At 32.5% G+C, this 14,298-nt stretch overlaps 1 protein-coding gene across 2 annotated transcripts; it reads right to left on the bottom strand.

Moving 5' to 3' along the window:
• Positions 1-1,229: 1,229 nt before the first annotated feature.
• Positions 1,230-4,348, bottom strand: LOC125477790 (cysteine-rich receptor-like protein kinase 3). 2 transcript variants are annotated; one of them, XM_048585254.1, is made up of 7 exons: positions 3,472-4,346; positions 3,039-3,152; positions 2,801-2,949; positions 2,507-2,717; positions 2,190-2,424; positions 1,950-2,094; positions 1,230-1,842 (listed from the first exon to the last, which is right to left on the bottom strand). In XM_048585254.1, the coding sequence occupies exons 1-7, from the start codon at positions 4,238-4,240 to the stop codon at positions 1,510-1,512; spliced, it is 1,956 nt and encodes a 651-aa protein (XP_048441211.1). In that variant the 5' UTR covers positions 4,241-4,346; the 3' UTR covers positions 1,230-1,509. The 2 variants fall into 2 exon arrangements, with proteins under 2 accessions (XP_048441211.1, XP_048441212.1); XM_048585255.1 differs by having other exon boundaries at positions 1,683-1,816; positions 3,472-4,348.
• Between the last annotated feature and the right edge of the window lie 9,950 nt (positions 4,349-14,298).

The raw sequence follows: 14,298 nt of genomic DNA, 5'->3' as shown, positions 1-14,298 counted from the left end.
ACAATTGAAACTTTTTTCTCTTTAACAAATAGCATCTAGGTTTTCACATTATCTCTTAGATTTAACTGCGCACGCTATAGACTAGTTTTTTGTTTAATGATATTTTTTTACTTTGTTGGACAAGATATTAAGTTTGATTAGCATGCACGGCGGATATTTATGACAAATTTAACACAGTGTACTAATAGCAATTTTCTTCTTTTCGTCACAAGTTCACAACAATATTCAACAAAGGTTGTTAGCTCAACAAGTTCCGCTGGGAAGATAACGGTGCATCTCGATCCCTTGTTGTCTACTCATAAATAGCTCTTTGGCACCGACATAGTCAGCATGAAAACAAGTCACCAACTACAATAAGCCAATAACATTTAGTCTTAATCATTACGCCAACTAATTGACATATGCACACAAATTATATTCCCAGAAATTAATGAAAATAAAAAATCAAGTGGGGAAGAATGTTGTTAATAATATATATTTGTTTCTATTTTTAATACTGTTGCTGTTATTAAATTTAAAAAATATTACATCAACTTGGTGTTTCAAACCCACCATTTGTTATTTTGAATGTTTATCTTTAATCAGCATAGTCACTCATTGTATTTATATATGTACAGTGTACCAAATCAACCCAGAAAACATATTTAATTAACTTTGCAGAGTAAATTGCCACACTAATTATATTTAGTTTTTGAGCCTTCCAGATATATGATATTTCCATAAAATTCAATGGATTCAACGAGGTGCTTTTAAATTGTTGGGAGCTGTTTGATCTGCATGTGCACCCTGTGTGAACTATAAGAGCTGGCATTAGCAATATCCTTCCTTGATTAACTGTTACTCTTGGATTATTTTTTTTATTTAACTTTGCTGGTATTAGCAATATCCTTCCTTGATTAACTGTTAATCTTGGATTATTTTTGTTTTAACTTTGACTTTAGAATGGTTGTTTGTTTAAGTATAATTCTCACCGCCATGTGAAAATGCTGATTTAATTGATTATTCAAAGAAAGAAATAGAGCACCACTATTGTAACTTTGATTTTGTTGTTATTCAAAAAGGGACCAACGGATAATAGGATTGCTTAAATAAATAAACGTGATATAACACGAGAGACATATCATTAGGTAACAGGGCGTTGATCACCGTGCAAAGTAGTTTAACGATCCGAACATTTATCTTTTTTCACACGGAATAGACTTTACAAAAACGCGTTTAAAAATATCATGTAAAAAAAGGTGCTCCCATGGATTCACCCCCGTATTACATATATCAGAAGTTCAAAACTATTCTCAAATATTTCTCTACATATATTTTACAAAGGGCATTCAGCTGTAGTTACCCATGTTGTAAAAACATACAGAAGTTACACAAAATTTGACTGTAATTAGACCGTGGGAGCTGCAGAGCTGGATCACTGATATCCAAAAGGGTCTATGGGGATTGCTTTAGCTCATAGATCATCTGAAGTTGCAAAATTTACATTGTGGATGCTGAAATACAAAATGTTCATCTAGGCTCAATCCAGCTCTGAGTCATGCTATTCTTCGAAGATTGCGTGTTAGACTCCGCAGGCAGAGAATTGAAATTACGCGACGGAATATTCCTGTTGAATTCCGCGCTACCAGAATTGAGAAATGGTGGCTGTGTTGGCTGAGGAATCTCAAGATTTTCGGTAAGCATTTTCACGACTAATGACATTGCTGGCCGCAGCTCTGCTGAAGCTTGCACACAAAGTAACCCGATTTGAAGTAATCGAGATGCTTCTTCATTTTCAAACTTACCTTCTAGTAGTGGATCGACAGCATCACATAACCTACACGTTCCATAAAGATCCCAGGTCTTTATGAAATAAGATAGGTTAAATTATGATTACTGAAAAGTGAATGTGAAAATTTGTTCACGAATTAAAGATTTAGCAGATATGCAAGAGAAACAATTTTGTTTACCATCTGTAGGATAGAAATCGAGCTTGAAAGGACGGAAATGTTCCTCTTTCCACAGATGACTTCGATGACAAGAACTCCAAAACTGTAAACATCCGCCTTCTCAGTCAACTTGCCACGAACGATATACTCTGGAGCCATATAACCTCTAAGCAAGAAAATTTAGTACTCTTCTATGTTAGAAAAGATAAAGAAGTCTTTGAAGCAAAAAATAAAAACAAAAACAGGCGGAGTGCAGCTTACAGTGTGCCAGCAATGGCAGTGCTTATGTGGGTTTTATCTTCAGGGAACATTCTAGCAAGTCCGAAATCAGCAATCTTTGCCATGAATTCCTCGTCGAGCAGAATGTTACTCAGTTTTATATCCCTATGAATGATCCTCAATTTTGATTCTTCGTGAAGATAGGCCAAGCCCTCAGCTGTTCCCAGTATGATTTTATACCTCAAATCCCACCTCAGTGGCTCTACATTATTTTTCACTGAAAATTGATAGAGGGATGAACTGTAAGAATATGTAAATGGACTGATGATGCGAAAACCCAACGGAGTAGAGAAAATTACCATTAAAATAATCATGAAGGCTTTGATTTGGGACATACTCATAAACAAGAAGGCTTTCGGGGCCTGTAATGCTGCATCCCAACAGCTTTACAAGATTTTTATGATGGATTCTGCTGATCAAATTGACTTCATTGAAGAAATGATCCACCCATTGCCTTGTGTTGAAGAACAGCCTCTTTATGGCAACAACCTTGCCATCCGGCAAAACTCCCTGTGTTGACATAAAGGAAAAACTCCCCAGTCAATTCCATTTACCGAAATCTGATACCTACGCAGAACGAAAGGAGAAATTACCTTATACACTGAGCCAGATCCTCCTTGTCCAAGCTTGTTGGAATCATGAAAGTAATTGGTGGCCTTTTCGAGAACTTCGTATGAAAAATTGAGTTGGGACCTATTCACATTGGCCAACAGAGCTCCGAATTGCTTTTTCTCTGAAGCAGCTGTGAAATTAAAACCAGAAAATAAAAAATTAATCCAATGCTTAAAGATAGAAGAATCTAAACAGAATTTCAAATCAAAACTCTGGTACCTTTCCTCCTCGTCAGTATTTTCTTCCTTGCACAGAAAGCAAGTGCAGAAATAGTCAGCACAACAGCAAATGCAGCAGATGTTACAGCCAAAGTTATCGCCAAGCCGCGGCGTCCTGTCAAACAATTTGCATATGAAAATTGTCACTCAGGAATATTCCAGCATTAACAACACAAAACCAAAATTTACAAGTCCACACAATGTCAAGTTTTCTACTTTAAGAAACAAATCATCACCATTCATCACATCGAACTCTGGAATCAAATCAGGTGGTCCGAAATTTGAATCCAAACTACCAAAAAATTGAACTTTTCTTAGACGGTAAACGAGAAAATGTAAAAAGTTCAAGTTAATCATACTAGAGCAGTCCACTCTGCATAATCGAAGTTTAGATTAGATTAGAATATCGCTTGAACAAGAAAAAAACAGCTAACCTCCATTTCGGCCTACATCATCGGTGACTGTATTGTTATCATAGAACTTCTGAGTCGAATACCTCAAGTAACAACCAGCATTCAAAACCCTCCCTTCTTCTTTCGGAGGGCAATACCCGATTCTCCTAACGGCGTCAGCCAAACACTCCTCGCAACCAGGCCCCTTCACAAACTCCCAACACTGCGCCAACCCGTAAACCGAAACGTTCCCTTCACCCACCGCAAACCCAGCAGAAAACCCATCATTCTTAGGCGACGTCGAGCTCAAATTCCTCACCAACCTCAGAGCATTATCCTTAAAAACTGTCCGATTCCGACTAAAATCTCTGTCCCCACAAACGGTCCTGTCCTGGGGACTCAAGCTCTGGTTGAAGAAATCGAAATCATCGTACCGGAGATAGCAACCGTCATAAAAAAGGCGGCCGCCGAGAGTTGCTTTCTGAAACGGGAGGCACCCTAAAAGTTTGGTCTTGCACTGGGCGAAGCAGAGGTCGCAGTCTTGCTTGGAGAGGTCTCTCATGCACTCGCCGAAAGCGAAAACGGTGGCGTTTCCAGTTCCGGTGACGGCGGTGGCGTATCTTCGGGTGGCAATCTGTGGGGTGACGGCGTCCATGGCTGCTAAGAAGTTAGCGATGAAGGTTTGACGTTCTGGGATCGGAGCTGTGTCGTTTGTGCATATCATCGCTGCCTGAGTGGCCCTCGGATCAGAACGAGCACTCTTTAGAAACAAAAACAGAGGAAAGAACCAAAGTAAGATAAATTTGGACATGTTAGAGTTTGATTTGGTACAAAGTTGTGAGAAAATGGTTGGATTCAGTAATCTGTGTTTATAGGGTACTTGGGATTCAAGAAAATGTTGTGGTAATGCGGTCTTTTTCTAAATTTGGAAAATGGAAAAGTTTGAAACGATTAACAAGAAAAATTTTATTTGAACTCATATAACCATATTATATATCTAATTTAAATTTTAAATGTGAGTAGTCATTTTTATCCTATTGCATAATTACCATCAAGTACAAGATGAAATTAACAATGAAATTAGAAGCTATCAGTAAACCACACCCAATAATCAAACTCTATCACCATGCAATATTTATTTTATGTTCATTCTGGCTAAAATAAAAAGTTACAAGAGAAAAAATAAGAGACAAAAGTTTTAACTGAGTTGTCCAAAAAGATCATTGATCTACACTATAACAAGTTCGAAACCATGACTCACCAATTTTAAATTAAAAACCAAAACTCCAACTGAATTAAATTCTTAAGTCAATACTTCATTTTTCTCATCAGAATGTGATCATTACAACCAATACTACATAAAAAGAAATAAAGAACATGGAGATGGAGACTATACTATGAAATTTTTATTTCCTTTGCATCAGTCTATGATTTAACAATCAAGGCCTGCAAATGTTCACCTCTTTGATGTACCTTGCTGCATTGGTATCGACCTTCTTTGCAACATGCTTTGGTGCAGTTCTTAATGCTTCATTTCAAGTATTATACAGTTCTTGATTTTGGATTTATATTTTCTAAATGGGTGTAAAGATAAATTTATATATTGAATTGAGTTCGTGAGGGTAGTTTAGGTCATAAATTTGGGTATAGATATTGTATTAAAAGTAATATGGGTGTAGAAAATAAATTGGGTGTAAAAAGAGGTTATATGGATCCAAATAAAATTTCTCATTAACCAATTGTGACATTACAGTAGATATGACGGTGATATGACGGTGATAAGTGACCAAGTGGTGACACAGGGTCCGGGTAGACTGGCTATAGGCACTTTGTTGGGTGAAAATGACGATGGGATACATGGATATATTAGCCTCTCATGTTTTAAGTAAAGAATAATATTATGGCTTTTTAACTAAAATGGTCACTGAGATTTGGATAACTTCTCATTTTGGTCTATGAGATTTGAAATTGATAGAATTGGTCCTTGAGTTTGTCACAATTAATCATTTTGGTCATTCCATGAAAAATCTCCATAAAATAAGAATAAAATGACAAAAATACCCTCAAGTTTTGTCAAATCATTTTGTCCTATTGTTTATTATATTGAAGGTAATGTTGTCATTTTGATCCTTATTTAACATAACTTTTCACCAAGGGACCAAAATGATTGATGATGGACAATCTCAAATACTACTTCTATTGATTTCAAATCTCAAGGACCAAAGTGAGGAGTTAGACAAATCTTTGAGATCATTTTGGTTAAAAAAACCTAATATTATTAGGCCGTAATACTTGTTGAAATTCAAAAAATTAAGAATTGAAATGATACTTTCTCTTTGAACTCAACTCAATGTGTTCTAAGTTCAAAACCTCTTCATGCTCGTTTGTCGGTAATTGAAATGATATTGAAGAAAGTTGAGGTTCTTTAAAATCAATTAGCAATATGGGAAGTATGACCAATTTACTTAAGTTCATACAAAGTCTTTCTTTTTTCCGATATGGGACTAGTCCGTAATCGAATTAAAAATTAAGAATTAAGTTTCATTTACAGGTTACTCATGTGTTTATTTACTATGTGATAAAAGAAAATACAAGTGAGAGATACAATTAGAAAATGTCACCCGATTTTTGTTCTTTAAAACCACCTCTAAAGGAGATGTTAAATTTTAAACATAAATTTTAAATTTGAAGGTTTATGTGGCAATTTGAACATTTTTCAAATATTTTTCTCCAATCAATCTATCAAATTTAAACTATTATTTATTACATTATTTACTTTCATAATTGTAATAAATATTTTTAAAACAAAATAATAATAATTAAATGATGAAAGAATAGATTTGAAGCTGCAATTAAATTGGACAACAACTCCCTTTATTGTCATTACATGTCATGCCACATTGAAATTGACATTCAGATAGAAAATACTAATGTTGTTTTTCTTTTACAACTATTACTAATGTGGACTTTATGACTATTCTTTTGAAAATGCTCTAAACTCCTCAAGAAAAATTAAATAACATATCCATTATTTTTCAAAATAATAAAATATATGTTAAAATATTATGGAGCAAATTAAAAAATATTATTCATAATTAAGTGCTAATGAGTAATGACAGTAAGGTCTCGTGTTACAAGTTGTATAAAAAGTCAAAGTCAACTGTCAAAGTCTGCTAGCGGAGTTGCTGCCGTTAGGCCATAAATTACGAAATGCGGAGGAGCATTCGGTTCCTCCATTTTCCGGCTTTTGGATGAGGACAAAAGGGCTTTCAGCGTTGACAATTTAACAACGAATTGGGTGGGGCCATGTGGATGGAGATGCGGCTTCTCGAAGCAGTGAAAAGGGACATATCGAATCCGAGGCCCAATCAATGTTTTACAACGTAGGAGGCCCAATCTAAAGAAGCCTGTTTCCAGAGCCATAATGGTGAAGCTTGTATTTGGTTTCTCAAGCCCACAACAAAAATGTTTGTGTTTCCTTTTGTTCCAATTGGTGGTCTTTTGGCATGCATGAAAAAATGCACGAATGCATGAAATTTATGCATGAATGCATGAAATTTTTGAAGTTTCGATACAAACTTCAAAATGTTTTTGGCATTGTATTATACTTATTTAACATGATTTTTAGTCTTTTAGTGCTAAAATGTATGATTTAATATTATATTAGTCTATCCGCATGCGCTCACGCGTATGCGAGAGTTTTTTTTTTTTCAATCATGAATGTAGAGCACCTCTAAAAATATGTTTTGTTACTTGATACATTAATTTGTAAATGATTGTGTTTTTTGTTTTTAGTAAAACAATGAACATGATTTTTATTGTAATAAATTCAAGATATAACGAACAACTTTAGTCATTCAACACTCTGCAAAAATAAATTTATATTCAAAAGGAAATAATGAAATATGAGATTCACTCTTTCCCTAGGAATACATTGAAGTAATACATAAATTTGAACTTAATTTCAAGTGTACTCATGATTTTGCATCTCCAGTACAACTTACTTGTATTGACTTTCTCTTCTTCACGAACCAATGATGTAAAACATTGTTGTTATTGTTGTTGTTTTTTAAATTTATTGACTTGCAGTTGCAATAAATGAAGAACCAATTTTATCAGGAGCATGTTATCGCATTTCTTCATAGAAAAACCAACACAAAGTAAACGGATCCCATAAAGAAAAAGAGCCAAGTTGGAACGTGTCGATACACCGGTTCAATATCTAATTCATAATATTTTCAGCTTCAAACTTCATAACTGTGCAAGCGAAGAAAACTTCAAGTAACACAGTCCAACCACAATCATCTAACTTTTTGATGGAAAGCATATATACATCAGTACTCTCGCATCCCATACCCAAATAAATAAGCCAATGGAAAGCAAACCTAATAATCTCGCATAAAAAAACTGAAACTAGACAAATATGAAATGTTTAATATCCTAGTTAGAACATTTTTAATGAAAAAATGCAAGTTTGAAATTTTAAGATCACATGTATGTTTTATTTATGTTTTTGACAGATATAAATGTGACTTTTTCTAATTCAATTTAGAAATATAGATTTGAGATCTCATTTATTTATTCTCCTTAATAAGCAAAGTAAGCCTTAAAATTTACATTTTTATTTACATTTTCTTGTCATGAGCATTTTACATCCTTTCAAAACTTATTTGTGTGAAAACTTTTCCAACCAATAATAAATGTAAATTATCAATTTCAAGGCATTTGCATACTAATTTTTTTTGGAGTATAAGTGGCATCCTACCACATCAATGGCAGACTAAATTCCCTCCCATAACCTTCTCATACAACATGATGAGGCGGCAGTGTATTCTTTGATTTAAAGTTGATTAACATTATATTTATCACAGTGATGACTTACGACTTGTAACTGATGAATTGCATATTGGTGGTCAGGTTTTTTTTTCAACCAACTGTCATAACTTTAAACCCTCATTTTCTCCATCAGTATAAACTAATTGGTGTAGAATATCACTTGTAATGAGTTACAAATGAGAGAACTGGGCGGCAATAACGATATATAAAGCAGCTGCACAATGGCGCCGACCGGTTCCACCTGTGGCCCACGGCGCGCGAGAGGAAGACAGAGCTTAAACCCTAGCATTATAGCATTTCCTGATTCGCACCACACAGCCTTTTCATCAACGTGTGAACCACCTTCTCTTTCTCTTCTCTTTTCAGTAGTGTGTGACTTACACCGTGAGGTTTTTTATTAATTTGTGCTTCTTTTTTCTTCAAATTTTTTGTTCGATTTTTGCTCATTTATCGGCGACACTCTAATTCTTGGATTAAAACTTCAATTTAAGTTTTGATTCAGAAATAATTTTCCTGCTCTAAATAGGTTAAATTTTAGTTCAAAATTATTAAAAAATTAATTTAGACTTTTTTTTTAAATAATTTAAAAAAAAATTATGTACACTATCTAAACTTAATTTTATAGACGTTTTAATCTAAAAATATTTAGAATTCGATAAATATTGAAAAATCATCAAACTTGACACTTATTAACTACATAAAATTAATTAGTAAATCATAATTACTAATTACTAAACCATAACCTTTAGCTCTAGCAAATATTTTATGCGGGAATTAACGAAAATGTTCAATTGATGTGATTTTATCCTTTATTAAGCCCCGAAACTATTTCTCGTTAATTTTTTGAAGTTGAAAAATAGAAAGGAAAAAGAAAAAAAAAACTAACTGTGGGGTCTCGCAAAGAGATATGTAGGTGTCCAAAATCTTGGGAATGTGCTAAATTAATTTTAAGAAACATACGGTGCGAGTAAAATAACTATAACTTTGGCTTATAAGTTTATAACGAATATTGTAAAAGTTCTCAACATCGATTAGAGAACTATGGGTTGTAAATCCCAGTTTTTGTGAAAATTTGAAATTTTTAGCTTTAGGAAATATTTGCGTCGGAGTTAAAGAAAATATTGGAAGACCTTTGGACGTGATACCGTTTATTAGGTCCTGAAACTATTTTTTTATTGATTTTTTCAAGTTGAAAATATGAGAGTATCTTTAAATTTAGGTTTTAAATCATTAATTTCAAGTGTTTAAATATTAATTATAATAGATTTAGCATGGGATAATATATTTTGAAGAACATGAAATTTCAAGTGCTAGCGATTGTAACTAAGTGCAATCGCTAGCACGATGGCAACTCCCTTCAAGGAGGATCGGGATCAAAGTATCGATCGTAACATTTTTCCCCCCTGCCTTTTTCTTTTTCTTTTTCCATTGAATTTCTTCTTCTTAGTGCGTTACTTTTGTGACATCCCACATCGCCCAGGGGAGTGATCCTTAAATGTATATTCTCATCCCTACCTAGCATAAGGCTTTTTGGGAGCTCACTGGCTTTGGGTTCCATCGGAACTCCGAAGTTAAGTGAGAAGGGGGCTAGATGCGTGACCCATCAAGAAGTTCTCGTGTGAGTTCCCAAAAACAAAACCGTGAGGGCGTGGTTGGGGCCCAAAGTGGACAATATCGTGCTACGGTGGTGGAGTCGAGCCCGGGTCGGGATGTGACAACTTTATTTAGATTCAAATACCTTTTATATTTGTATCCTTATTTTCATATTTTTTGACATGGATTATAAGAAAATTTTCACCAAAAATACATTTTGTAGAACATCAATATGATAGTTTCGTGTTGTGGTATGGGCAAGACGAAAATTTAACAAAAATAAAAAAAAATAAAAGGAAAACTAATGAAAATGGCTTGAAAACTTTGAGTTTTAATGATAAAGACAAAATAAAGGGTAAAGTGAATAGTACCATGATTGATTTTTTAGTGTAAAAATGTGATTTTTCGTTAAAGTGAACAGTACCGCGGACTTTTCGTTAAAACTCCCAAAAATAAAACTTTAAATAAATAAAATTAAAAGTTTAGACGTAGTCCAAACGTATGCCCACTAGAAAGTTCAAGCCACATTAGAAGCACTGAAGGCCCATGAGGTTTAGTGTTTAGGGGCACATGAATAGTAACACCATGAGGTTTAGTGTTTAGGGGTGTGTTAATTTTATAGATGTTTTAATCTAAAAATATTTAGATTCTGATAAATATTGAAAAATCACTAAACCTGACACTTATTAACTACATAAAATTAATTAGTAAATTATTAAACCATAACCTTTAGCTCTAGCAAATATTTTACGCGAGAATTAACGAAAATGTTCACTTGATGTGATTTTATCCTTTATTAAGCCCAGAAACTATTTCTCATTAATTTTTTGAAGTTGAAAAATAGAAAGGAAAAAAAAAAAAAACTAACAGTGGGGTCTCCCAAAGAGATTTGTAGGTGTCCAAAATCTTGGGAATGTGCTAAATTAATTTTAGGAAACATGTGGTGCGAGTAAAATAACTATAACTTTGGCTTATAAGTTTATAACGGAGATTGTAAAAGTTCTCAACATCGATTAGAGAACTATGGGTTGTAAATCACAGTTTTTGTGAAAATTTGAAATTTTTAGCTTTATGAAATATTTGCGTCGGAGTTAAAGAAAATATTGGAAGACCTTTGGACGTGATAACGTTTATTAGGTCCCGAAACTATTTTTTTTATTGATTTTTTCAAGTTGAAAATATGAGAGTATCTTTAAATTTAGGTTTTAAATCATTAATTTCAAGTGTTTAAATATTAATTATAATAGATTTAGCATGGGATAATATATTTTGAATAACATGAATATGATAATTTCTAGTTATGGTAAGATAAATAAAATGAAATAAAATAAATAAAAACAAAACAATTGAAAATAGGGGGATCGGTATGAAGATAGCGACTTTAAATGATCAAAATTGCTAAAATGGTAGCGATTGTAACCCAATACAATCGCTAGAACTATAGCAACTCCTTAGATGGAGGATCGGGAAAAAAGTATCGATCGTAACATTTTTCCCCCCACCTTTTTCTTTTTCTTTTTCCATTGAATTTCTTTTTCTTTTGCTATTGAATTTATTTTTCTTAGTGCGTTACTTTATTTAGAGTCAAATACCTTTTATATTTGTATCCTTATTTTCAAATTTTTTTTGACATGGATTAGAAGAAAATTTTCACCAAAAATACATTTTGTAGAACATCAAGATGATAGTTTTGTGTTGTGGTATGGGCAAGACGAAAATTTAACAAAAATAAAAAAAAATAAGAGGAAAACTAATGAAAATGGCTTAAAAACTTTGAGTTTTAATGATAAAGACAAAATAAAGGGTAAAGTGAATAGTACCATGATTGATTTTTTAGTGTAAAAATGTGATTTTTCGTTAAAGTGAACAGTACTGCGAACTTTTCGTTAAAACTCCCAAAAAATAAAAATTTAAATAAATAAAATTAATGGTTTAGACGTAGTCCAAACTCACGCCTAAGTCCAAACACATGCCCACTAAAAAGTTCAAGCTGCAGTAGAAGCAATCAAGGCCCATGAGGTTTAGTGTTTAGGGGCATTTGAATAATAACACCCTAAGTTCAAGTGTTTAGGGGCGTGTTAATTTTATAGATGTTTTAATCTAAAAATATTTATATTCCGATAAATATTGAAAAATCACTAAACCTAACACTTACTAACTACATAAAATTAATTAGTAAATCATAATTACTAATTATTAAACCATAACCTTTAGCTCTAGCAAATATTTTATGTGGGAATTAACGAAAATGTCCCTTGATGTGATTTTATCCTTTATTAAGCCCCGAAACTATTTCTCGTTAATTTTTTGAAGTTGAAAAATAGAAAGGAAAAAAAAAAAAACTAATAGTGGGGTCTCCCAAAGAGATTTGTAGGTGTCCAAAATCTTGGGAATGTGCTAAATTAATTTTAGGAAACATGTGGTGCGAGTAAAATGACTATAACTTTGGCTTATAAGTTTATAACGAATATTGTAAAAGTTCTCAACATCGATTAGAGAACTATGGGTTGTAAATCACAGTTTTTGTGAAAATTTGAAATTTTTAGCTTTAGAAAATATTTGCGTTGGAGTTAAAGAAAATATTGGAAGACCTTTGGATGTGATACTGTTTATTAGGTCTTGAAACTATTTTTTTATTGATTTTTTCAAGTTGAAAATATGAGAGTATCTTTAAATTTAGGTTTTAAATCATTAATTTCAAGTGTTTAAATATTAATTATAATAGATTTAGCATGGGATAATATATTTTGAAGAACATGAATATGATAATTTGTAGTTATGGTAAGATAAATAAAATAAAATAAAATAAATAAAAAGAAAAAATTGAAAAGAGGGGGATCGGTACGAAGCTAGCGACTTTAATTGAGTACAATTGCTAGTGTTATAGCGATTGTAATTCGATACAATCGCTAGTACTATAGCTACTCTCTTCAGAAAGGATCGGGATCAAAGTATTGATCATAACATTTTTCCCCCCGCCTTTTTCTTTTTCTTTTTCTTTTCCCATTGAATTTCTTTTTCTTAGTGCGTTACTTTATTTAGATTCAAATACCTTTTATATTTGTATCCTTATTTTCAAATTTTTTTTGACATGGAGAACAGCAAGATGATAGTTTTGTGTTGTGGTATGGGCAAGACGAAAATTTAACAAAAAAAAAAAAAAAAAGAGGAAAACTAATGAAAATGGCTTAAAAACTTTGAGTTTTAATGATAAAGACAAAATAAAGGGTAAAATGAATAGTACCATGATTGATTTTTTAGTGTAAAAATGTGATTTTTCGTTGAAGTGAACAGTACCGCGAACTTTTCGTTAAAACTCCCAAAAAATAAAAATTTAAATAAATAAAATTAATGGTTTAGACGTAGTCCAAACTCACGCCTAAGTCCAAACACATGCCCACTAAAAAGTTCAAGCTGCAGTAGAAGCAATCAAGGCCCATGAGGTTTAGTGTTTAGGGGCATGTGAATAATAACACCCTAAGTTCAAGTGTTTAGGGGCGTGTTAATTTTATAGATGTTTTAATCTAAAAATATTTATATTCCGATAAATATTGAAAAATCACTAAACCTAACACTTATTAACTACATAAAATTAATTAGTAAATCATAATTACTAATTATTAAACCATAACCTTTAGCTCTAGCAAATATTTTATGTGGGAATTAACGAAAATGTCCCTTGATGTGATTTTATCCTTTATTAAGCCCCAAAACTATTTCTCGTTAATTTTTTGAAGTTGAAAAATAGAAAGGAAAAAAAAAAAAAAACTAATAGTGGGGTCTCCCAAAGAGATTTGTAGGTGTCCAAAATCTTGGGAATGTGCTAAATTAATTTTAGGAAACATGTGGTGCGAGTAAAATGACTATAACTTTGGCTTATAAGTTTATAACGAATATTGTAAAAGTTCTCAACATCGATTAGAGAACTATGGGTTGTAAATCATAGTTTTTGTGAAAATTTGAAATTTTTAGCTTTAGAAAATATTTGCGTAGGAGTTAAAGAAAATATTGGAAGACCTTTGGATGTGATACTGTTTATTAGGTCCTGAAACTATTTTTTTTATTGATTTTTTCAAGTTGAAAATATGAGAGTATCTTTAAATTTAGGTTTTAAATCATTAATTTCAAGTGTTTAAATATTAATTATAATAGATTTAGCATGGGATAATATATTTTGAAGAACATGAATATGATAATTTGTAGTTATGGTAAGATAAATAAAATAAAATAAAATAAATAAAAAGAAAAAAATTGAAAAGAGGGGATCGGTACGAAGCTAGCGACTTTAATTGAGTACAATTGCTAGTGTTATAGCGATTGTAATTCGATACAATCGCTAGTACTATAGCAACTCTCTTCAGAAAGGATCGGGATCAAAGTATCGATCATAACATTTTGCCCCCCGCCTTTTTCTTTTTCTTTTTCTCTTTCCATTGAATT

The sequence above is a fragment of a genome, unplaced genomic scaffold, assembly GCF_019419815.1.
Source record: "Pyrus x bretschneideri cultivar Hongxiangsu unplaced genomic scaffold, Pyrus_bretschneideri_v1 Contig22, whole genome shotgun sequence".
In the NCBI taxonomy this organism is placed as follows: domain Eukaryota; kingdom Viridiplantae; phylum Streptophyta; class Magnoliopsida; order Rosales; family Rosaceae; genus Pyrus; species Pyrus x bretschneideri.
Note: the sequence above shows the minus strand (reverse complement) of the source record. Positions and strands in the feature narration are given on the sequence as shown.

Coding starts and splice junctions, on each gene's coding strand:
- LOC125477790 (XM_048585254.1), bottom strand. CDS start 4,240: ATGTCCAAATTTATCTTACTTTGGTTCTTTCCTCTGTTTTTGTTTCTA. Junction 3,153..3,471: donor TGATGTAGGCCGAAATGGAG/GTTAGCTGTTTT, acceptor ATTGTTTGACAG/GACGCCGCGGCTTGGCGATA. Junction 2,425..2,506: donor CCTTCATGATTATTTTAATG/GTAATTTTCTCT, acceptor ATCAATTTTCAG/TGAAAAATAATGTAGAGCCA.